Source organism: Lethenteron reissneri, chromosome 12 (assembly GCF_015708825.2).
Source record: "Lethenteron reissneri isolate LAM-NWPU_2019-01 chromosome 12, ASM1570882v1, whole genome shotgun sequence".
NCBI lineage: Eukaryota > Metazoa > Chordata > Hyperoartia > Petromyzontiformes > Petromyzontidae > Lethenteron > Lethenteron reissneri.
In genome coordinates this window covers 13,970,888-13,995,390 of record NC_083790.1, presented here as the reverse complement: position 1 = coordinate 13,995,390, position 24,503 = coordinate 13,970,888, and the positions used below count along the sequence as shown (strand labels likewise).

The following is a 24,503-nucleotide window of genomic DNA, read 5'->3' as shown; positions in this document are numbered from 1 at the left end:
CTTACACCCACAGGTTCGCGACGACTAAGGCAAGGCGAGCCGACCAGCCGGCCTCCGGAGTCCGAACAGCCGCAACCGGGTTGATCGTTTTGGCGTGACCAGGACCCATGGGCTGGGCGGGACCCAGTTCGTGGCGACGGACCGGCGGCAGGAACCCGCTCCCGGAGAACTGTTTTTCATTGAGCGTTCAGAGAGACGGACTGCATTGCACACACTTGTAAATACACGCATATTTATTTTTGTTGTTGTGTTATTGTTGTTATAACCTGTGTCACAGATTCACGCGTTTCTTAGTTGTATATACGGTTAGCCGGGATGGCTAGATTTTTCTTCACGGCGGGGGGGTGGATGATGTAATGAGATTGACGGGAGATTGAGGTGATTAGCAGCGGAAGCCACGGGTGTGAGGTGACGGGAGAACGCCAGCTTAATTAGAGCAGTTAATGAGGAGGATAAATACGGGAGGATAAATACGGGAGTGTGAGGCAGAGAGTTGAGTTTGTCGGAGTGAAGACAAGAGGAATAACAAGAAGTCCGGGACCCGCTCTCCACACCATGCCCTCTCCAGCGGTGATGGCTGATCCCCCACTGGAGGCTAGTGGAATCCTAAGTGTGAGTGTGCGAAGACTAGCAGTAGAGAGGCAAGCAGAGTACATAGCGGAAGGCTAGCAGTGGAGAAGCTAGCAGAGTATATAGCGGAAGGTAGCAGTAGATAAGCTAGCATAAGATATAGTGAGAGGCTAGCAGTGGAGAAGCTAGCAGAGTGCGTAGTAATAGGCCAGCAGCAGAGAGAGCGAAGCGAGCGGAGCATGGCAGGCAGGCTGGCAGTAGAGAGGCTAGGAGAGTGAGAGCAGGCAAGCAGTGGAGAGGCTAGGAGAGAGCGGTGTGAGCGAAGCAGGCGAGCAGCGCAAGCGGGAGAGTTACGGCGGTAGTCACGTGGTGTTGAACGCGAGGAGCTCTGTTCAATAAAAAGTGACAGGAGAAATAGAAGTTGTCCGCGTAAAATAAAAACACTACATTAACACTATCCCCGACCTGAAGTCAACTTGGAAATTGGCTTCTTAAAATCCATGCAGCCCCACACACCAACGCCTAAAACAGCAAAGCAAACAGCCGTATTGACATAGCTTATACCTTACACCAAGCCAGCATCACACTCGATCATTACATGCTCCACAAAATATTGCAACAACGATAACAGTCCTGCAATAATTTATTGCGAGACGATTCCCAAAAACACGTAAAATCTTCATATGCAAAATATTGCTTTCAAGATGCACGATAATACGTGAAACATTTTTTGCACTCTTTATAGATTCTGTTTTATAATAAATTTCCACCCTGCACACATCAGCAGTGTTATGCTCCACACACACACACAAAGTAAACTGGCCACACGTGGGGTTAGCAACTGTCCAGATATGACCCTGTGTTCAGGTGCCAGGAATTGTGTGCTTAATTTTATTCCGGTAGACAGCACTGTTTTGATAAACCGAGGTTGATGGAGAAGTCTGTCTTGTTTTGGTAAACAGTGGAAGAGGTAGAGACCCTAGCCACCCTGACAGCACGTAGCTGCAATGTTCCCTGTATGCCCCGTGTGTCTGTGTGTGTGGCTGCAGTGGTTGACACTGCACAGCGAGACAAAGGCCCGTCTGTCTGTCCGTGGTGGTGCCCGCGGAGCCCAGACGCCCTCACTTGCGTGCAGACTCGTAGTTCTGCACAAACCAGCCGCACGTCTCCATCACAGCTGGAATGTGACAATGCAGGCAATCACAAACTGCGCTCCACCATACATTGTACTTTATAGTGAATACTGTACACACGTACCGTGTATAATTTTTTTTATGTGACCAGGAGACCCGTGCATGTACACAATAACACGTACGCAGTGACGATGCATTAATGTTCCCATGTGTGTCTTTAAAGGCACAGTTCAAATTGTCATTAACCCTATTCCAGTGAACACCTTGATAGTGAGCTTTTTTTTGGTCCACAAAATGTTCCTTATAATGAGGGAACAGCTGTAACTCAATTGGGATTACACGTGGCAACATTGTCCCCTACTCCTGAACAATCTTAAGACTCATTCTAGATTTGAAGTTTTCGACTGCGATTGTTATATTGGGGAAACGAAATTACATGTATCTGACCGCATTCGCGAGCACAAGTCAGATTTGAAACACGATAGTTATAATTATTCTGCCGTGGCTGACCATTGCTACAACGCTGTGGGTTCTCATGATATTGTTTTCTCCGACACCAACGTTCTCTGCAAGCCGTCTGGATACCACCAAAGATTTGCCCATGAAGCCATCCAGATATACAAACATAGACATAACTTCAACCGAGAAGATGGATTCAAATTGAGCAATCATTGGAATGATGTTATTAACCAAGTTAAACCTTAGCTGCCCTATAGTTATATTCATATCCACATCCCCAGTCTTTTACTCCCAGCCCTGCTCACTACCATCACTAGGAAATTTGACGTGCAGTGTTTTGATTGTGTTCTCACCAGCTGTGTCTCAACAGGATTAACAGGAGCCTCACTCCCTCCCCATACTCCACACCGCCCGACCCCTGCATCTCTCCTCCCTGGCGTTAGTGTTTATCTTCCCCCCCCTACTCCACACCCCCTGCCCCCTGAATCTCTCCTCCCTGGCGTTAGTGTTTATTCCCCCCCCCCTACCCCACACCCCCCGCCCCCTGAATCTCTCCTCCCTGGCGTTAGTGTTATTCCCCCCCCCTACTCCACACCCCCCACCCCCTGAATCTCTCCTCCCTGGCGTTAGTGTTATCCCCCCCCCCTACTCCACACCCCCCGCCCCCTGAATCTCTCCTCCCTGGCTCCTCCCCCCCCTCTCTTACCTTATATAATCGCTTCACAAACAGCTCTCTTTGCCCACTACAGTAAATGTTTTGCTGTGGTTGTCCTACCTGATGACAGAAACTTGTGTTGCTTCCGAAACGTCGTGATTTAATTGAGTTGTTTTATTTTTATTTTTACATACGTGATGCATTCCTGGTTAAACAAGCAGAATTATAATACATGTTCCTTGGCTAAAATCAAATCTGAAGTTTACAATTTCACCATGTAAAATCTCTAGGGTACCAACTAGGTATATCCTGTTTCCCCATCACAACCATAGTCGCCCATGAAAGAGCATTTGCAGAATTCTTCTGAATAATTCACATCCTAAAATGTGTCACTGCGTGGATGATCTCTTCATGAAAATAACAGAACTGGAGCCCTTAATTCCAGCACTACTCTCCATTATTGAGCATGGTGGCCGAGTGTCAGGATGTAAGCTGAATTCAACAATGAAAAGCTACAATGCAATGTAACCCAAGGAGAAACATCATATTGCCTGCCATCAGATAGCAATCAGAAGCATGGATCCTGATTTGAAAGAAATGGGGAAAAGCTGAAAATGTATGAATGCTAATACATGGGATAGATGGATGTTTCAGACTTCCATTGACAGTAACAGAAGCATATGAACCAGGGGACCAGGGCAAACAGGGACATTATTTTCACATTGAGAAAGCAGAGCAACCTTGAGCAGGACAAGTCTCACCAGGAAGGATGACAATCGGTGGGTGAGCTTTATAATGGAATGGCAGCCAAATAATGGAATGTACCCCAGATGTAACAATGAGACCTCTTCGTGTGCAGCAGTGAGATCAAAATCTGAATATGTATTGACAATGGAGGAACCCGATGAGCTTTAAAGCTCTTTTACACAAATATCCAGTAATGGATTGTGACATCGCTGGTTACTGCGTGGGTAGGCCTTCATCCAACAGTTGATAGACCATGGCAGATGGTGATAACGATGAATATCTGATTACCACTGTAGATAGAAACGAGGACTCTGCTTACCTTGGTGGAAAGGTGTGAACTTGAAGTCCGGCAGGTATCTTCGTAGCTTTGCATTGTTGGCCGTTTTCTTGAACTGCCCATCCGATTTGCTTGTATCAAACTGAGCAAAACCCGTAAAGGTTTAGCCTCTGGAAATCAAATGCTCAACAGGTGGTGTCATTTTCAGTTCACGTGCAGGAGTGAAATGGATGGTGGCAGCACTTGACTGTGTGGGATGGTGACAACATGAGGCATACATCCAGCAGCAGATAGATAATGGCTGATGATAATGATACTGCATAGCACGAAAGCAGCATGGTCGTACGTTTACACATATCTGCCTTAAGACTCTACGGAATCACCCCAGCAGCCTTAAAAAATATGACGGTGAGTTTTCGATGATTTTCATTCACGTAACCTGTTGGGCTTGCATGGCGGTGATGTTTTTCCGTCATCATACATATATCTTTTTTATATTTTATCTGAGCCTCTACACATTATTTCTCCATTAACAGACTGTCATTGACTGTAAAATAACTGAGAGTGATTGATTGCTTTGATTGAATCTAGGTTTGCATCTCTGGCCAGACAGTACGAATCAAACTATGTGCACTTTACATGTATCAACTATGTCGAGATCCTGTGTATTGAATATCATTGTTACTCTTTGGTTCTTTCGGTAAAGTCACATAGGTATAAAATAAAATAAATTAAATCACAACGTTTCGGGTGCAACACAAGTGTCCGTCATCAGGTGGGACAACCACAGCAAGAAACAATTGCTGAAGTGGGCAAAACGGCTGCCATTTTGCCCACTTCAGCAATGACGGACGCTTGTGTTGCACCTTAAACATCGTGATTTAATTTATTTTATACTGAAAGAAACAAAGAGTATGGATCCCTGCAGTCACGAAAAATTCAAATCTAAATCTGGTGCTTTGTAAAAATAATAGTATCTACAACAGATCTGTGGCCCATTCCCCATGGCCTGGAGGATCAGAAGTGACCCAAGGACCAGCGCATCAGAGGATACGGTGACGTTTCCCTTGAAGTCCATGGACTTGACAATGGCTTCAGCTGCTTCTTTGATGGACACCTCATCATCTTCCCCAACTAAAAGAAAAATAATCCCCGTAAAGCCTTAACAGACTGGTAGGGAAAGTGCTGTTCGCGTAGTTCCCCAACTAAACACGCACACACATACACGCATAAGATCCCCATACACGAGCACGATGCCTCACATGACACACACTTGTGGGAAGTGGTGGAATGGGCAAAGCTGTGCCTCACCGGTACCTCTCAGAACAGGAGGTTCCTGCCACATTTTCCACAGTAGGGGACAATATTGCTGCATGTAATCCCAATTGAGTAATTTGTTGGTAATGTTTCATCATTGGAATATTTTGGCCAATACCAGTTACATTCAGTTTAACACGTAGGCTTTTGCGACCAGTATTATTCATAATAAAAGTTTTTGGGTTAGATCACATAAGTATAAATGTGTCGCAAACCTCCACCACCCGACACGGCCAATCAGTAAGAAATATGTCACGTTAACAAAACGCCAATTAGTTACTTCTTCAGTCCACCGGTGCGTTTGAAGATAGTTTTGAAATATATTCTGGTAAACCTGTCTTCTTTACTAGTGTATCTAGTAATTTAAGTGACTTGTTAACTGGAACATAGTCTTCTTGGTTTTTTTCGGTAAAGTCACGTAGAAGGGAAGTAATAAAATAATAAAAATAAAACATAATAAAATAATTCTCACGACGTTTTGGCTACAACGCAAGCAGCCATCTTCAGGTGAAGAATGAGACACTGCCAAGCTAGAAGCTTATATATAAACTGAGCATGGGCATAATATGACTTTGAAACCCCCCCGCCCACCTCCTACGCATTTCCCATGAATATGCTAAATTCCTCTTGATATGCACATTCTTTGGTTAAGGCGCTCTTCTTCCACCTCCAACTCAGCTTATATATAAGCTCCTAGCTTGGCAGTGTCTCATTCTTCACCTGAAGACGGCTGCTTGCGTTGTAGCCGAAATGTCGTGAGAATTATTTTATTATGTTTTATTTTTATTATTTTATTACTTCCCTTCTACGTGACTTTACCGAAAAAACCAAGAAGATGAATCCCTGCAGTCACGAAAGCTTTAAATCGAAATGGAACATTAGTGTAGCCCGGAAGCGTATTATTAAGTAATACACAATACATATTACAATTCTTTACAGAGGAATCACATACTAATTAACGGATTACTAATCTATTATATAATTACAATACCCCCCCTCCGCCTCTGGGGTTTAATGATGACGTCGTCCTGCACTATTTAAAACAGGAAGCAGGTGGATGGCTTCACTATTCTGGCAAATTGCCCAAAGATGCTGTATGTAATTTCCAGCTAAACATCATACTCAAATTGTAAATGTTGTGGATTCACTCTTCAAACACACCGGTGGGCTGAAGAAGTAACTAATTGGCGTTTTGTTAACGTGACACATTTCTTACTGATTGGGCATGTCGGGTGGTGGAGGGTTGCGACACATTTATATTTACGCGATCTAACCCAATAACCTTTCTTATGAACCAGTTACATTGCTTTAGCAATGGGTGGAAACCAGAAAACCCAGAGGAAGCTCACATGGGGAGGACATTCAAACTCCACTTATAAAGGTGGCCAAGTCAGGAATCGAACCCAAGCGCTTCTTGCCGTGAGGCACGAGTGTGTTACCACTGCCCTGCTGCCTATGATAAAGAGTAGCTCGCGTGTCTCCTTGGATCGGTATCGTAGCAATATTGTAATATTGTAATTTATGTGCCCCGCCCCCCCACACATAATCACCCAACTCATGGCTATCTGAATTATCCAGGAGAAATGTGGTTTGCAAATGTATGTCGCAGGGTCAGTGTTACCGGAGAGGATAATGGGCTCCCTCTCCTTGTACTCGCGCAGCACCCAGATGAACAGCCTAGCGAGGTCCTGGGGTACACGTGCATCACGGCTCTTTTAGAACCAGGGCTGTTCAAGGACAATGGGCAAACCGGTTTTCACTATATTTCATTATGTTTTTTGTTCATGCTGTTAGAGATACGGGCATACCCTGGTTTACGCCCAGGATGTATTCCTGAAAACCAGAATATGAATCGAAGCAAAGAGATGGGATGGTGGATCGTAACGTGGTACAGAACCTAAACAGAGGAAGCACTGTAACCCATTGTGCATCTATAATGTACAACCATCTCGGTGTGAAATAGTACGTGTATATTATTGATATATTAAGAAATATTACCTTGTCTATTATACTATATGTATTATTAGTTGGTTATCATCCAAAAAAAATAGTTTACACTTGTATAAAAATAGTCGCGATAAATACGGAATGTGGGGAAAAAAATATTTACATTGTACTTGTACACATTGTAGTCGGGAACGCTCAGGCTTGCGTGCCATCTGGTGCCTCAATGTCTCCGTGCAGCGTAAAAAATGTTGGGTCTGAGCGGTAAAATTGGTCAATTTCGAGTACGTTATGGCGTGGTACCACAGTACGGTATGTGGGATTGGGTATCAATAAGTTGAGTAAGTTGTAGCAAAAGTACACACAGCAGGAGGGTGCAAATCGGGGTATTACTAGAGTGCAAACCGATGAGCGCATGACACTGAAAATCCTATTGGAGGAGTACATTCTCATCAGCGATGATCTAGTCACCACTGGATGAAGACCTCCCAAAGTCGCCACAGATGCTCACGGTCCCGCGATGCAATAATTCGCCCAGTACCTGCACACGAGCCGATTTCATCACTCCATCTCCAATGGTAGATGTTCCCTTGGGCGCTTAGCCTTTTAAGGCTGCCGCTCAGTGTTATTATTCTCGCCCTCCCTTTTCGCCCTCTCCTGCCTGCCTTCCACGCATCACCATGTTGTAGCCGCTCATTATGGCATGACGTGTAAACCACATCACAATATGCTACCCAGACTGATCCCGATCAGGAGGATATACGCAAAATTTCACATACTCACCAGTGAGTAAATAAACTGTCTCCTGGGAGACCCAGTGCCCCAGACTTGCAGAGAGGTCTCATCCCCTAGCGAATACAGACAGTACAGAGCTTGGTGAAGAGCACACACATGCACGCACAAACATGGCAGAATGATCTCTGTTCAAACGGGCATGGAGAAACCAGTGCTCATCTCCTGTTTACAGCCACACAGAGTCGGTGGTGCAACTTTGTACAATCACTGTTGGCTTTCCCACAAAGTGGTACTTATTTATCGACTTCTGAGAGATGATGGGCTTAAATTCGAACCAGGATTTGAACTCGCAACGTTCTGAGCCGGTCACTAACGCTGAGTCGTGCGGCTGGTTACACGCTGAATTCGGAAATTCACACAAGATGTAAAACGTGCATTCAATTAAGTAAACATATCTCACTACCGCTTTAAATCAATATACATGTATTACATTTGATGACCCACGGGGAGGCAGACACTCTTGACAGCCCCTCCACCAGTTTCTGCTCAGTCAATTACTGTGTAAACTATTTGCTTTTTAATCACCTGTCTAGTTATTCTTCTCCATATTTCCACTTCAAAATATCTTAGTTGTGTTAAAAAGTGTTATTTTAGAAAGTTTTGGGGTCAGATAATATTTTATTAGGAACACATATTAGGTTATATCTTAGGACCTAATGGGAAAAAACACTTTTGATGTGCAGGATGGTCCAGATGTCCTTTACAAATTATAATTTCTGTTTTAGATAAACCTTGCTTTGAAAACATTACGTTTTAGAGAATGAAATTGGGGTCACAAGACAACTGGACCACCCTGTACAGTACGCTTTTTTGCTTTACCTTCAGGTTTTAAAGAACTAAACCAAAACGAATATTGAGGTAAACCTGCCCAGACTAAAAAATTCTCAATGTGGTGGAGGTGACCGGTGGCTCAACGAGCCTGTTCTGCCAAGATTTCTGGGTTCGAATCCAGGTTCCGCCAATGTCGGGGCACGTGTGACGTTTGTAAAACTTCCCAGTGTAGGAACGAGGTGGATATGTTCTTCGCAATGTGTGCTAGGGACGAATAAGGATATCAACGATACTCGCGGAAAAATACGAGGGCGACGCTTCCAGTGGGGTGATTAACATCGTGTCATTGGGAATTTTGGACCAAAAAATACAAGGCGATAGATGCGAGAAATGGAATAAATGGGATGCAGTAACAGGCTTTCACCAGGATTGGCCAATATTTTGGGTTGCCTAGTCAAGTTGACTGCCTGCTATGGTAACAATAATGTATCTACCAAGTCTAGGCAAACAAAGTGGAGTGCCAGGTGATTGCAAAGCAGTATTTTTTATGGCTGATCATTATTTTAATGCTGTGGGCACACACGAAATTGATTTTGCTAAAAAGATTTGTTCATGAAGCCATCCAGATGTATAAACACAGATGCAATTTCAACCGAGAAGATGGGTACAAACTGAGCAATCATTGGAAGGACGTTATTAACCAGTTTAGGTCATAACTGGCTGTGATGTTCTAATCCGACCTACCCATGTTAGCAGTTTTTTTTCGACTCTCCGAGTTACATTCACTAACACAGCCACCGTTAACTGTGTTAGTAAATGGCAGCTTGTCATTCTTTTCCAAATCCATGTGGCCATTGCGCTGTCCGAGCTGACATTTACAAGCAAATTTCTTACATTGACATGCTAAGCTCTCACAATACAATGGCAACCCCTCACAGCTCCGTAGTATCTATCCCACATGGGCATTAGCTGCCCCGTCCATCTCTAAACCATTTGTAAACAGCTCTTTGATTGGCGTAGACCGACTGCAGTTTACGGAGACCTCTCCTACATTAACATTAACTGCCCCGCCCATCTCTAAACCTTTATAAACAGCCTGCCTCGGCAGATTTCCCCCTCTTTTTTCACCTGAAGACGATTGCTTGTGTTGCGATCGAAACGTCGTGATATTATTATTTTTTCTATTTATGTGACTTTACCGAAATACCCAAAGAATATAGTATTTTTTATTTTACACAGTTGCTGAGCAAAGGCCCAAAGTATTAAGTGACCAGCAGGAAATGGCACTATCAAAGTGGTAATAGATCAGAGTTCCGGAATTTTGTGAATCGACTTCAGGGTATTATCAGAGTTTGTGAAAAAAGGCGATGGGAGGGAATTCCAAGGTGGAGCAGTCTGAAGGAAGGTGCATGAAGATAAGTGCTGTGCCCTGCGGTGTGGTGATGGCTGAACACTGGATGCATTTGCACTGTCTACAGCCACTTGGCAGTGGCATCTCTCTCTCGAGTGTGCGATGTCACGAGGGAGGGGAGGGACATTGAGGCCCGTGTCCTGATTGACTACGCAACTCAGGCTCAACTTTGACTCAAGTGAGCTGGCCCAAAGCCATGCTTAACTCGAACCGGCTCTGAGCCTGGTCCCAACTGTGCTCAGGATTTCCCTGACCTGAGCCTGAGCTGAGCCACGGCTGAGCCACTCATTGGTCTTTAAAATAAATTGAGTGGCTCAAAAATTAGCAGAACCGTGTTAGAATCCGAGCCTCAGACTTCAGCAGCAACGTGGATTTTTTACTCAAATTCAAGCCGTGTGGTTAACAGGAACCGTATAGAGTTGCGATGAACAAAAAGTATACGTTTGCTCACGTTTTGCCAGATAAACCTTGTGGATCAGACTGGGCAGCACATGTCCGTCCTCTATGTTGAAGTTGTCGTGAGGTCCGAACACATTGGTGGGGATGACGGAGGTGAATCTGCAGCCATGCTGCTCCCAGTAGCCCCTGCAGCAGAAACCGACACAGCCCTGAGCCCACGCAGGCTCACAGCGACAGGCAACGGCTTCCAACCATCACCACCGCTGCCACCACTGTGGTCCAACAGCAGCAGCACCGCTCTCCGCATGACAAAGGACTGCGTCATGTAAGGAACACTTAAAATCGGTATCTACAAGTTATGTTACCAAGGTCCTGAATGAGCAAGCATCCTTAAAGGTAAAAACTATACATTTCACATCTCACCAATGTTAAGGAAGAAACCCAAAGTGTTTTATATGCATACTAGCGGGAAGTACCCGGCGTTGCCTGGGCGAAAAAGACACACACACACACATCGACTTACACACACAGACATCGACCCACACAAACAGACTTCTACACACACATATGGACTCAAACACAGACATCTACTTACACACACGGAATTACACACGTGGACTCACACACACACATGGAGTTACACACACATCGACTCACACACACGGAGTTACACACACACATGGACTCACACACAGACTTACACACACATGGACGCACACATCGACTCGCACACACATCGACCTACACACACACATGGACTTACACACACATCGACTAAGACACACACACATGGACTTACAACAACCGCCATTCGCCACTAAGTGGCGGTGACGTAACCACGACGCTTGTGCCAGGCCATGTGCACCTTGAGGCCACGTGAAGTGTCGAACGCCCGCTGGCAGGAGGTCACGGGGCAGACCCAGGTGCCACGGGTCGACTGACTGAGATGACCGAGATGACTGGCTGATGCACCACCTGTGCCCTCTACTGTGCCAACTTGCTATGCTTTAATCACCCGGCGCTCCGCTCGTTCTGAGCGTCGCTGTTCCGCCCTCCGTTGTTGTTGGAGGGCGACTGCCTCCAACTGCCCAGTAGCGTCCTTCACGAGCCTCCTCCACAGAGGCTGATCTTGACACCGCTGGTACCAGTCATCAGCAAGTCCACTCAGCTCCACATCCTGAACCACATCACTCCATCTCTTCTCTAACCTGTGCCGTGCCCGTTTAGCCCCCTCGATCCGGCCGAACAAAAGCTGTTTAGACATGCGGCGGGCTGGGCATGCGGGCTATATGGCCCAGCCAACGTAGCCTTACCTGCCAGAGGAGCTCACCGATGGGACTTTGTCCAGATCTTTCAAGGATGTAAGCTCCTCACAATCCAGCCTGGTTAAACCCAGGATGGATCGTAGGCAGGCCAGCCTAAATGTTTCCAACCGGCGAAGATGCTCCATTAGAGGGGTCCACGTTTTGCAAGCGTAGAGAAGGGAGGGAATGACTGTGGCCGAGAAGACCTGAAGCTTCGTGCGGAGCGACAGACCAGGTAGCTTCCACACAGTGTTACGCAACTGATGAAAAGATATTGCCGCTCGACTGATTCGGATTGAGACCTTTGCTGTTAAACTGGAGCCGGCCATAAGCACACTGCCCAGGTATGGGAAACTCTCCACTCTCTCCACTACTGCCCCATCACCGATTGGGAGTTGTGGGGGTGGAGTGTCCGATGGTACAAAATACCCAGGAAGGTGCTTCGTTTTGGTGGGGCTGATGGTAAGGCCCCACCTCTTAGTGGCAAGATCCAGGTTCAGCAGCAGCGCCTCCAACTCCTCCTCTGAGTGAGCAGCAATTACCAGATCATCGGCATACATAACATGATTGGGCAATAGGGAGCCATCCCTTGACCGCACCCGGGCACCGATCAGCCTCCCATTGTATCTATACCAGATGGAAATTCCTGCGGTACAGCTAGAGGACATCCCTGTCGCACCCAAAGGTGTACAGGGAATGGCTCTGACTCCTGGCCACGTAGTTTTACCCGGGCCCGCTCACCATCATGAAGGTCCTTAATGATCGTGAGCAGAGGGTCAGGGACTCCGAAAGCGCGAAGAACAACCCAGAACCCAGGCCTACTAATGGTATTATAGGCCTTGACCAGGTCAATAAAGCAGAGATGTAGGTCTTGTTGGAATTCATTACACCTTTGCTGTAGCAGACGGACACACACACAGTGACTCGCACACACACATCGACGCACACACACACATCGACTTACACATACATCAACTGACACACACATAGACTCATACACACACACAGACATCGACCCACGCACACAAACACATCGACTTACACACACACGGACTTAAACACACACATAGATTCACACACACATGGACTCACACACACAACAACAACAACCGCCATTCGCCACTAAGTGGCGGTGACGTCACCATGACGCTTGTGCCAGGCCATGTGCACCTTGAGGCCACGTGAAGTGTCGAACGCCCGCTGGCAGGAGGTCACGGGGCAGACCCATGTGCCACGGGTCGACTGACTGAGATGACCGAGATGACTGGCTGATGCACCACCTGTGCCCCCTACTGTACCAACTTGCTGTGCTTTAGCCACCCGGCGCTCCGCTCGTTGTTGTGAGCGTCGCTCCTCCGCCCTCCATTGTTGTTGGAGGGCGACAGCCTCCAACTGCCCAGTAGCGTCCTTTACGAGCCTCCTCCACAGAGGCCAATCTTGACACCACTGGTACCAGTCATCGGCAAGTGCACTCAGCTCCACGTCCTCCTGTACCACATCACTCCATCTCTTCTCTAGCCCGTGCCGCGCCCGTTTAGCCCTCTCGATCCGGCCGAACAATAGCTGTTTAGGCATGCGGTGGCTGGGCATGTGGGCTACATGACCCAGCCAACGCAGCCTTGCCTGCCGGAGGAGCTCACCGATAGGACTTTGCTCAGATCTTTCAAGGATTTGTGAGCTCCTCACACAATCCAGTCTGGTTAAACCCAGGATGGATCGTAGGCAGGCCAGCCTAAATGTTTCCAACCAGTGAAGATGCTCCATTAGGGGGGGGGTCCACGTTTCGCAAGCGTAGAGAAGGGAGGGAATGACTGTGGCCGAGAAGACCTGAAGCTTCGTGCGGAGCGACAGACCAGGTAGCTTCCACACAGCGTTATGCAACCGATGAAAAGATATTGCCGCTCGACTGATTCGGAGTGAGACCTTTGCTGTTAAACTGGAGCCGGTCATAAGCACACTGCCCAGGTATGGGAAACTCTCCACTCTCTCCACTACTGCCCCATCACCGATTGGTAGTTGTGGGGGTGAAGTGTCCGATGGTACAAAATACCCAGGAAGGTGCTTCGTTTTGGTGGGGCTGATGGTAAGGCCCCACCTCTTAATGGCAAGATCCAGGTTCAGCAGCAGCGCCTCAAACTCCTCCTCTGAGTGAGCAGCAATTACCAGATCATCGGCATACATAACATGATTGAGCAATAGGGAGCCATTCCTTGACCGCATTATATCTATACCAGATGGAAATTCCTCCGGTACAGCTAGAGGACATCCCTGTCGCACCCAAAGGTGTACAGGGAAGGGCTCTAATTCCGGCCACGTAGTTTTACCCGGGCCCGCTCACCATCATGAAGGTCCTTAATGATCGTGAGCAGAGGGTCAGGGACTCCGAAAGCACGAAGAACAACCCAGAGCCCAGGTCTACTGATGGTATCATAGGCCTTGACCAGGTCAGTAAAGCAGAGATGTAGGTCTTGTTGGAATTCCCTACACCTCTGCTGTAGCAGACGGACAGAAAATATGGCATCTGTGCAGGACCGCCCTTTCCTGAAACCGCATTGGAGCTCCGCAAGCCCCTCCTCAGCGTGCCTAGCAAGGCGATGTTGAATAATCCTTGCCAGGACCTTTCCCGGCATACTGAGGAGTGAGATGCCCTTGTAGTTGTTACAGTCTGTGCGGTCCCCCCTTCTTAAAGAGGGGGACCACCAGGGCATCCTTCCAATCCTGTGGAACCCGTCCAGTGGTTCAGACTGTTATGATGTCATATAGGGCAGTCTGTGCACAAACGCCACCCTCCCTGAGCATTTCGCTTGGGAGATCATTTCTGCCCGGTGCCTTTCCTGGTCTCAGACTCCGGATCGCCTTCAGTACTTCCTCAACAAATGGCACCTCAGCCAGCCACTCACAGGGGGTGACCTCTTCCAATATTTGAGGCACCGCAGCCTCAGCAGGGTTATCCCCACTTTGTGCCATGATGTTTTCCTGGCTGAGGGATTTCCCATCCCCCAGGACCTCACAGAAATGCTCAGCAAATCTGAAAACCTGTTCCTGGGGGTCGGAGATTGGAGCACCGTTTTTTCCCCTAATGATGGTAATAGGTGTGGCGCTGCACGTTACTTTTTTGATGGAGTTAAATAGTGATTTGTGATCGTGGGCCACTGAGGTAGACTCCATCTCCTCAGCAACCCATGACCACCACCCATCCTTGCAGCGCCTTACGGCTCTCCGAACCTCGTACTCACACACACATCGACTGACACACATCGACCCACACACAAACACATCGACTAACCAACCACATGGACTCACGCAGACACACATTTGGACGTACACACACACATCGACTGACACACATGGACCCACACACACACATTATCTAACACACACATATACTTAAACACACAGCACACACACACATGGACGTACACAAACAGCGACTGTCACACACATACTTTGACTCACACACACACAGACTTGCACAGACACAACGCACACACATATATGGACTCGCACGCACACATGGACATACACACGCACACTCTAACTTTTATACAGACTAAAAAGTTTGTAAATAATAGTTTTTTATGTACGTGACTTTAGCGAAAGAAGCAAGGGAGAGGGGAAATGCACGTGTGTATAATAAGTAATTAGGAGCGACCACAAGGGTGTTCCGACATTTTGGTGCAAACATTTGCCGCGAGCAAGAGCAAAAATAAATGAAAGTGAACGAATAAAAAATGAACCTAACCTTCCTGTAACTATGAGCAGATGCGCACCAATCAAGCGCAATTGACGTAACGTCACTGCTCAACCCCCCTACGTAGGGGGCAAGTGTAAATATGATAGAATAAAGACGTAATAGCAATGAGTATATTTATTGTTTTGCCCCTGTGCAGTAAGTGATATTACGTGACTGCTTATGCCTAAAGAGTACAGAAAAGGCTATTCTTCCCATCAAACCTGTGTTTTGTGAGCAGGACAGTGATATTTAGAAATGTACCTATTTTCAAAGAGAAAACATGTGCATAAGTGCCATGTCCTCACATAAAGACGTGGTCGCTAAAGCAAAGATAGTGGGGAATAATATGCATTGTGAATGTAACAATTTAAAAGTAACACTTAGTAGTCGGGGAGAAAAATCGTGTTACTGTCATAATAAAATCTTACCTATAAACGTAATTTTTTGTCTGTCCGTCTGTCCATCTGTGTGTGGACGCAACTTGCGAAGGATTTGGCTCGCAAACCGTGGGGTTCACGTTTTTAAAAAGTAGCCAGGTACCACGCCGTAAGCCCCGTGGTGAGCCAGCACTATTCCGTTTTCCATACCGTCAACTTTAAAGTACTATATTTCGTGATTTTGTGCAGTTGTCTATTTATTTTAAACGCCACTCAGCTGACCGGGGGGGGGGGGGGGGGGGATGCCCCTGGCAACGCACACGCGTCATCGGTGGAGGGGGGGGTGGGAATTATCTTTCGCCTTCATAATGCTAATAAACGCTGAGGTAAATTCTTCAAAGTTTGATGTCCCCCCCCCCCCACCCCAATGTGAGCACTTACTACTATAGAGTCCGTAGATATTAATATTATAGCGCTTAGATAGTATTTTTGAAGCGTGGGCAGGGGGATGGTGGAGGGGGGGTGTAGCGGCCCAGCCCCCAGCCTGCCAAGGTGCCACCTCGGCCTCGCTGGGCAATCGATGCGAGGCCGGGGGCTCTGCATGGGACTAGGCCTCACCATGGCAATGTTATATACTTTCTTCTTACTTCTTTTGCTAAACTCACGTTGATAGAAACATTATTTTAAAAATCACCTTGCTAATATTACTTTAATGTTAGTGTGCAGATAACTAATATTTCCATTTCTTGCTTCTTTTGCTAAACTCACGTACATAGAAACCGTATTCTTTTAATATTCACCTTGGAAATATTACAATATTTTGGTTTGTGTGCTGACTACTAATATTTCTACATTTACTTGGTAAATATTATTATAAATATTGCAATAATCACCTTGCAAATATTACATTCATAATGTTTGTGTGCAGATAACTAATTTCTCTTTCTTGCTTCTTTCGCTAAACTCACGTACACATAAACCTATTATTTTAATAATGACCTTGGAAATATTACTATCTTTTTGTTTGTGTGCTGACAACTAATATTTCTAAATAAACTTGGTGAATATTAATCTATTATTGTGTCTAAGTCCTTGTGTGAGTCCATATGCGTGTCTGCCACGATGTGTGTATGTGTGTACGTCCATGTCTTGTATCTATCAGTCGATGTGTGTGCGTGAGTTGATGTCTGTGTGTCAGTCGATGTGTGTGTGTTAGTCAATGTGTCTATGTGAGTTGATGTGTGTGTGTGAGTGGTTGTGTGTGTGAGTGGTTGTGTGTGTGAGTGGCTGTGTGTACATCAATGTGTGTGTGTAACTCCATGTGTGTGTATCTAAAGTTGATGTCTGTGTGTGTGACTCCATATGTGTGTGTGTAGGGCATTGTGTGTGTGAGTATGTATGTGTGTGTGTGTAAGTCGATGTTTGTGTGTTTAAGTCGATGTGTGTGCGTGGGTCCATGTGTGTGTGTAAGTCCATGTGTGTGTCTTAGTCGATATATGTGAGTCCATATGTGTGTGTAGGTCGCTGTGTCTTTAAGTCTATGTATGTATGTGTGCGATTCGATGCGTGTGTGAGTCTTTGTATGTGTGTACGTCCATATGTATGCATAGCTCCATATGTGTGCATCTAAAGTCGATGTCGGTGTGTGCGAGTCCATATGTGTGTGTGTATGTGTAAGTCTATGTGTTTATGTGTGTGGGTCAATGTGTGCCTGCATTTTTCGCCCGGGCAACGCTGGGTACTTCCCGCTCGGCTAGCCTAAAAAAGGCAATTTGTAATGAGTAAATAGTCATGGTAATAAATGTTTGAAGGAAGCTGTAAATCTGTGTTACCTTGCCCAGGCCAAAGCCATGGTGACATCTCGATTAGAAGCCGACCGAAATTCGGTTTCGGCGCCGAAAGTTGGCAAATGGCCTCTTTCGGCATACTTTAGGTTTTGGCCGAAAGTACATTTTTAACTTTCGGTTTACTTTCAGTTTCGGCCTAAAGTAATTTTTTTACTTTCGGTCTGGTTTTGGTTTTGGCCGAAACTGATATTGACTTTCGGTCGTCATTCGTCAACCAAAGATCTATTTTTCGAATATAATGCTAGTGCTACGTCTATCACTCTGCCTATTAGCCGGTCAATCGGCGCTAGGCAATCTTATGCGATAGGCTGCAAACACACACGTCAGCAGCAGCAGCTTGGGAGCGAGGTTATAGCTGCAACCATGGTCTGCTAATGTATATACGACCGGTCAACAGACCTAAGCCTGTCTGGCTGAATGCGGAAAAACTGTTGTTTCTTAACTACAACATTCGTTTGTTTGGATATCATTACTAAGTAATTAACACCTAAAGATTTGATATTTAGTGACTTTTACTGCAGGCTCTGAATGATTAGTTCTAGATTTCTTTTTAATTAAAGTAGCATTGCATCATGACATATTTAATAAATCTTGTGTTCGGTAACTTCGGTTATATACCTTTCTTCTTCTTGGTTCTTTCGGTAAAGTCAGGTAGAAGGGAAGTAATAAAATAATAAAAATAAAACATAATAAAACAATTGTTTTATTATGTTTTATCACAGCCGAAAGTGTAGTTAAACTTTCGGTTTTGGCTTCGGTTTCGGCCAAAAGTCCATTTTTAACTTTCGGTCTGCTTTCGGTTTCGGCCGAAACCAGAAATTCAGTTTCAGTCGGCCTCTAATCTCGATATGTTAATATTTTATTGCAATGTGGAGGCCTGAAGGTTGGGCAGGGCAGCAAAGGGAATGTACTGTCTCCTGGCACCCGCACGCACGGAAGTCACCTGTTCTGGATGTCAATCAGCCGCTTGGCGTATGAGTACCCGAAGTTGGATGGGTGGGGAGGCCCGTCGTGAACCTGCACCACGACCCAGACAAATGTGTCAGGGCCCCTCGCCACCCGGGAAAAACAAAGAGGTCGTTTGTGAAGGAGACTTGGGCAAGGGAAGCATAGGACCTCACCGTGGCTGTGCTATCATTTTACAATAATATTGACTTATAATTGGCAGCACAGTTTGTCAGTCGCGCTTGTAAAGACAAATTGACTAAGAGGCGAGAGGAGGAATCACAGCCATGCAGAAAGACAGCAGCCGGCACTACCAATGACTGCCCAAGCTCTGCGGTCCTCAAAATATTAAAATGTTTTCAACCAATTCATGAGTGACTATAGATGTGGGGCGAAACCTCGCCACACAGACAAAACCCTTGATTGCAAGGGGGGCAACACAATCCTCATACAGATGGAAACGGATTGTGATCATATTCTTAGGTTTTTTCGGTAAAGTCACGTAGGTAAAACATTAAAATTAATTAAAGTAAAATAAAATAAAAAAAATAAAAATCACGACGTTTCGGAGGCAACACAAGCTTCCGTCTTCAGGTGGAACCGTCACAGCCACGACAGCTGTATCAAGTAAATGAGAGATTGCAGGAGCTACCACTCCGTTTATATAATGGTTGGAGAGGGGGGAAGGGCCAAGTACAGCACACTTTTTATTCATATGGTAAGGTGAGGCTTACCATATGAATAAAAAGTGTGCTGTACGGTCCACCTGAAGACGGAAGCTTGTGTTGCCCCCGAAACGTCGTGATTTTTATTTTTTTTATTTTTTATTTTAGTTTACTTCTATTAATTTTAATGTTTTACCTACGTGACTTTACCGAAAAAACCTAAGAATATGAATCCTTGCAGTCACGAAAGCTTCAAATCTAGAAGGATTGTGATCAATCCACTTTCTGTGCTGCCTTCAGCTTAGATGGCATCACAACTTAGAACACAACTTAGTTTGACTGAAAACATTACAGGCTTGAATGCCTGCCTCAGATTTGCGGTTTAGGAACCTCCATGGCGTTGGCGTTGCCCTGCCAAGCAAGGCGATAGTGATCTTATTTCCCACATTTGTGATGCGCTATACATATTAACAGCCAAAAGCACGTGGTGATAATAAATACATTTCATACTATATTCGATAAAGGTTTTGCTAGCTGGCTTCCTGGCCGCCTGGTGTGTGGGTGGTGAAGTGCGTGGTGGTGATGACACTGACGTGGACATCTACGTAACAACGTCACCTGCACCGAGCCGGGTTTGTACGTCGCACTGACGTCACGCCTCCCCCTTACCCACCCTGTCCATGGATCCCGTGGGAAATGCGCAGCCAGTCCTAGTCTTATATTAAACTAAGTCAATTGGCTCCTATGTCCCGGTCTGCAGGAATGTTTAGTGGGGAGATGAAGTCTATTGCTTGCCCTCCTCCTCACCCCCCCCCCCCCCATTCCTCCTGTGGTGATACCACTCTGGGCCCAAAGTCCTGATGGAAGCACAGACAGGGAGTTGATTTTAGAAAACAGTGATGTGCCACCTGATGTAAAAAACTGAATATCCCTCAAAACACTTTCGATTCTGAGTCAATCAGGGTTGCATTCCTACTGCAGTCCAGCGGCAAGAAGCATGACCAGATTTTTCTAGACTGTAACACCGCTGCCCAAACTCTTACATCACTGATAATTACATACGAATTTCGTATATTTGAAATTTGCTTCATTATAGTGCAGGCCTATCACAAAGGTACTATGTTTCAGAGACGCATGTAGTGTGCCAGAAGGGATGATGTTGCTACGTGGAATCCAAATTAAATATTTTTGTGGTTCACATTAGGACCACACCAATGGCCTACTCGTGTCGAATGATGTCACGGGATCTTTGACGTCCACTGCGAAGCAGACGGCGCATATTTTTACGACTAATACACCCACGGTATTTTTGTAACGTTCTTACCCGCCCCTGGTGGACATCTGTGAAAAAGGGCTTCATAGCTTATCGGATTCCTCCAGTATAAATAAATATGATTCTGAACCACGAACCTAGCCCCACTACCCAGGATTCTAATAGAGCCCTGCCTCCATACTCTACCCACCACACCCACATATGGCCAGAATAAGGGGTACTGCGCTACGTAACCGACGAAGTTTAGAAAAGGGGTCGAGTGCAACGAGTGATGGTCATGGGGCCCGGTACGTGCCATGGTCTCATCAATGGGGTAGCTCGTCTTGTCGGGGAATATGCAGGTGGAGAGGCAGGACACCACCTTCTTCACGCCGCACTCGTACGCGCAGTGAAGCACGTTGTCGTTAATCTGGATGTTTGTCCTCTGCAAAATAAAACCAGTCACTTGACGATGCTGCTGCTACGTTGACAGTGGTGCACAAATAACAAACAAATCAACACATTAATCGATAATGCTGTCGTCTTATAAATAGTAAAATATAATAGGCCTATTCACAGCAAATGTTGAGAAATGCGCCCGAGAGGATTTACGCCACGGAGACGGAGCGACGAAATCAGCTCGTGTGCCGGCACTCGGTGGATTGTTATACCGCAGGACCATGAAAGGTGGTGGCGGCGGCTTTAAGGGGACCTTCACCCAACAGCGGCGTGATCACGGCTGATGATATGACCCCTGAAACGCCCTGACAAAGATGTGCGACGCAAGGTGTGGCGCTATGTGCTCACCAGGAAGTCTAGGTTGTGCTGCATGTTTCTGAAGAGCCCCCCGACCATGGCAGCGAGGTGGACGACGTGCGTGGGCCTGTGGGCCTCGAAGAGGGCCCGCGTCTCTGCCACACTCCTGCGGGGCGGTCGGGCACACCACACCGCACGGCCGCCATTACAAGACCGTCGGGAACGTGTTCCCACCATGTGGCCCACGCATGTCAACCCACTGCTGGATGATGAGGGCCTCCCTATGCCGTGGTGCAGGCAGTGACAGTTAACTGACCACTCTTCGCTTCTTTGGTCGGTGCAGGTTGCCGAAGGTGGGCGTAGCAGAACAAGTGGATTTTGTTGCACTGCTCTGGACTGCCCACATGCACCACGACTGCACCCGTGTTTTTCTACGCTTGGTAGTCGCCCATCCAAGCACTACCGAGGTTCAAACCCTACTTAGCTTGAGACGTCTGACAGGGTCATGCAAATTATGGGAGATTAGGTCCACAGCTCTCTCAATGTACAAGTAATTTTAATACAAGTTTTGGAATTTTCTGGGTGGAATGGGGCTCCCTGAGCCAGTGGTGGAAATTCCACATTCCTATAGTGGGGCAAGTCTCTCGATTGGTAAAGCGCACAAAGTGGTTCTCATGATGGTTCTCATTATCAATTCCAGAGGAAAATTGGGCTGACTGAACCCCCAACCAGGATTCGTACTCTCAACCTCCTGATTACTAGCCACTCTCGCGCTGTGCCACCTTTCCGGGTACAATGATAAAATTTGTTAGTGAGTGAGTGTGGAGCACCTCAGATCTGCGTCCCTTGAGGACACGAAGGTCCAAGTCTCGTTGGGCCTCTGCTCCTCGGTGCTCACGATATGAGCAAGGGCACTGCCCACGAGGCCCGAGCCTCCCGTCACCAGCACCCGGCAGCAAGGCTCTCCGTCAGCCGACATACTTCACCCCTACGGGCCACACACTCACACAGAAGCGGGTAACAATGCACGAATGTCGCTCCATCATTGCGCGGCAGGATGACACGCTGGTGACACTTGTGCCTCACAGCAAGAAGTGTCTGGGTTCGATTCCCGACTTGGCCGCCTTTCTGTGTAGAGTGTGTATGTTCTCCCCCTGTTCTGCATGGGTCTCCTCCAGGTTCCCCGGTTTCCTCCCATAGCTAATTAAAAAAAACATACATACAATATAATTGATACTGGCCAAACATTTCCAATGCTGAACAATTATCTGCAATTTCATAAACTGGGATTTCACGCAGCAGCGACATTGCCTACTTCTAAATCTTGACAGGACCCTCCCGAAAGTGTTTTGAGACTCAATGAGGTTTTCATGGGCAAATAAATTTAAATAATAATAAAATAATCAGCCTTTAACACTGTTGGGGAAAGCATTGTTAGTGAGCACCGATGAAGGCCAGCACAGCGCACGAGGTGACTGCCCAGCACCACGCCCGGCAGCCTTTGTCTCTCCAGTGCTGATGTTTACCCACCACCGGACCAGGTACTCATTTATGGCTGAGTGGGCCCTGGGGGAGGCCCAGGCCCACTTTAAATATTCGCTGTCGCCATTATTGATCGTGATCGGGGATCAAACTATGTTTTTTGCCTGCTTCATAGTGAAGCGCCAACTACTGGGTCACCGCTTGTATGTTGTAGGGTAGGGAGACAATGCACAGGTACACATCACGGGTACATAGCACGAGTACACAGCGCTACTGCAGTGCACACCGGTAGGGCCGGTAAGGCTTGACGTGCTGGGTTTCAGCAAGCACTTATATTTCAAATGCCGTCTTCCGGCCCACTCTGAGTGTTGAACACTACCTATTGGAGTAACCCACAGCAATAGGGTGGTAGGTACCAATATTAAAGAAAGCAGAATGGTCCAGAGTTCTCAATAAACACACACGATGTCTCCTTCATATCTGTCCTTAAACATGATAAATACAAGAACGTTTTACACAAGACCATCAGCCTCCAATGGCTCATTTGCGCCCAATATAAGTGGCACGTGTGTACAGAGGGATCACAGGAGAGTTGTGTTGGTGATGTTAATGTTAGTTTGGTGATATTCCGGCATGGTGATGTAATGTTGTTCGGGTTATGTGGTGGCGTAGTGATGTTCATCAGTTCATGTGTGATGATGGTGTCGTGATTATGGCATAGTGATGTTGATGTGTGTGAGAGTAGGTTTGTGATATTGATGTTTGTGATGACGTAGTGGTGTTGATGTAGTGATATTGGTTATGTTGGTGATGGTGTGGTCATGTCGATGTGATGATGGTGATGGAATGCTATTTATGTAGTGGTGATGATGAGGTGATTTTGATGCTGTTGGTGATGGTTGTGATGTTGGTGGTGATGCAATGTTGGCGGTGATGTTGTTGATTTAGTGATGGCGGTGATTTTGATGTGGTGGTGATCATAGGTGCTTGCTAACAGCACTTGTCCCAACAGTCTGTTAAGGCTATATGAGGCATATTTGTCTTTAATAAACTAGATTTAATGATGTTGTGATGTTGGTGGTGATGATGTTGGTGATGGTGGGGATGTTGGTGATGAACGTGTTAATTATGTTGGTAGTGATGATATTGGTGGTAATGATGTTGTGATGTTGGTGGTGATTTTAGTCACCAGCTGCGCCTCTGCCGGCCCCGCCTCTGTGGCCGCGTGTCACGGCCCCGAACGTGAATCGCAGGGCGACGACACGACGCGGCCACGACAGCACACACAGCCAAGCTCCTGCTGCGGGGCTGTGGGGGTACGGGTGCAAGAGAGAGATAAGAGACACGAGGTCGCGGGATTCGCCAATGCCGTTGCGGTGTTCGCGGGCCGCATTGTCCCGAGTCGGTAATTGCGGGCCGAGTCTTGTGCGATTCATCTTCCTAGACCTCTTCTCTGCTACGAACATGGACCATATTGGCAGGAAACTTCTTCCCGATTGTCGTATTGTTTGTGTTGTGAGGGCCGCAGTGTTCATGGCACGGCACGTGTTGAGGCGTATGCTCTTGTCTTACGGTAATTTGTTGCTGTCGCCACCGAGTGGCTTCTCCACCTCGCATCCAGACGCTGAGCACGGGGGAGGGGGGCGGGGGAGGGGGATCACTCC

The 24,503-nt window shown here is 46.7% G+C and overlaps 1 protein-coding gene across 4 annotated transcripts; it reads right to left on the bottom strand.

Annotated features, from left to right (window-relative positions):
• Positions 1-1,195: 1,195 nt before the first annotated feature.
• Positions 1,196-24,501, bottom strand: GFUS (GDP-L-fucose synthase). Of its 4 annotated transcripts, none has more exons than XM_061550781.1 (12): positions 24,412-24,501; positions 24,029-24,147; positions 22,188-22,359; positions 21,409-21,523; positions 20,918-21,046; positions 18,683-18,756; positions 10,531-10,664; positions 7,886-7,950; positions 6,780-6,846; positions 4,896-4,975; positions 3,884-3,983; positions 1,196-1,747 (listed from the first exon to the last, which is right to left on the bottom strand). In XM_061550781.1, the coding sequence occupies exons 3-12, from the start codon at positions 22,334-22,336 to the stop codon at positions 1,692-1,694; spliced, it is 969 nt and encodes a 322-aa protein (XP_061406765.1). In that variant the 5' UTR covers positions 22,337-22,359; positions 24,029-24,147; positions 24,412-24,501; the 3' UTR covers positions 1,196-1,691. The 4 variants fall into 4 exon arrangements, with proteins under 4 accessions (XP_061406765.1, XP_061406764.1, XP_061406767.1 ...); XM_061550780.1 differs by having other exon boundaries at positions 22,188-22,345; XM_061550783.1 differs by lacking the exon at positions 6,780-6,846 and having other exon boundaries at positions 22,188-22,345.
• Between the last annotated feature and the right edge of the window lie 2 nt (positions 24,502-24,503).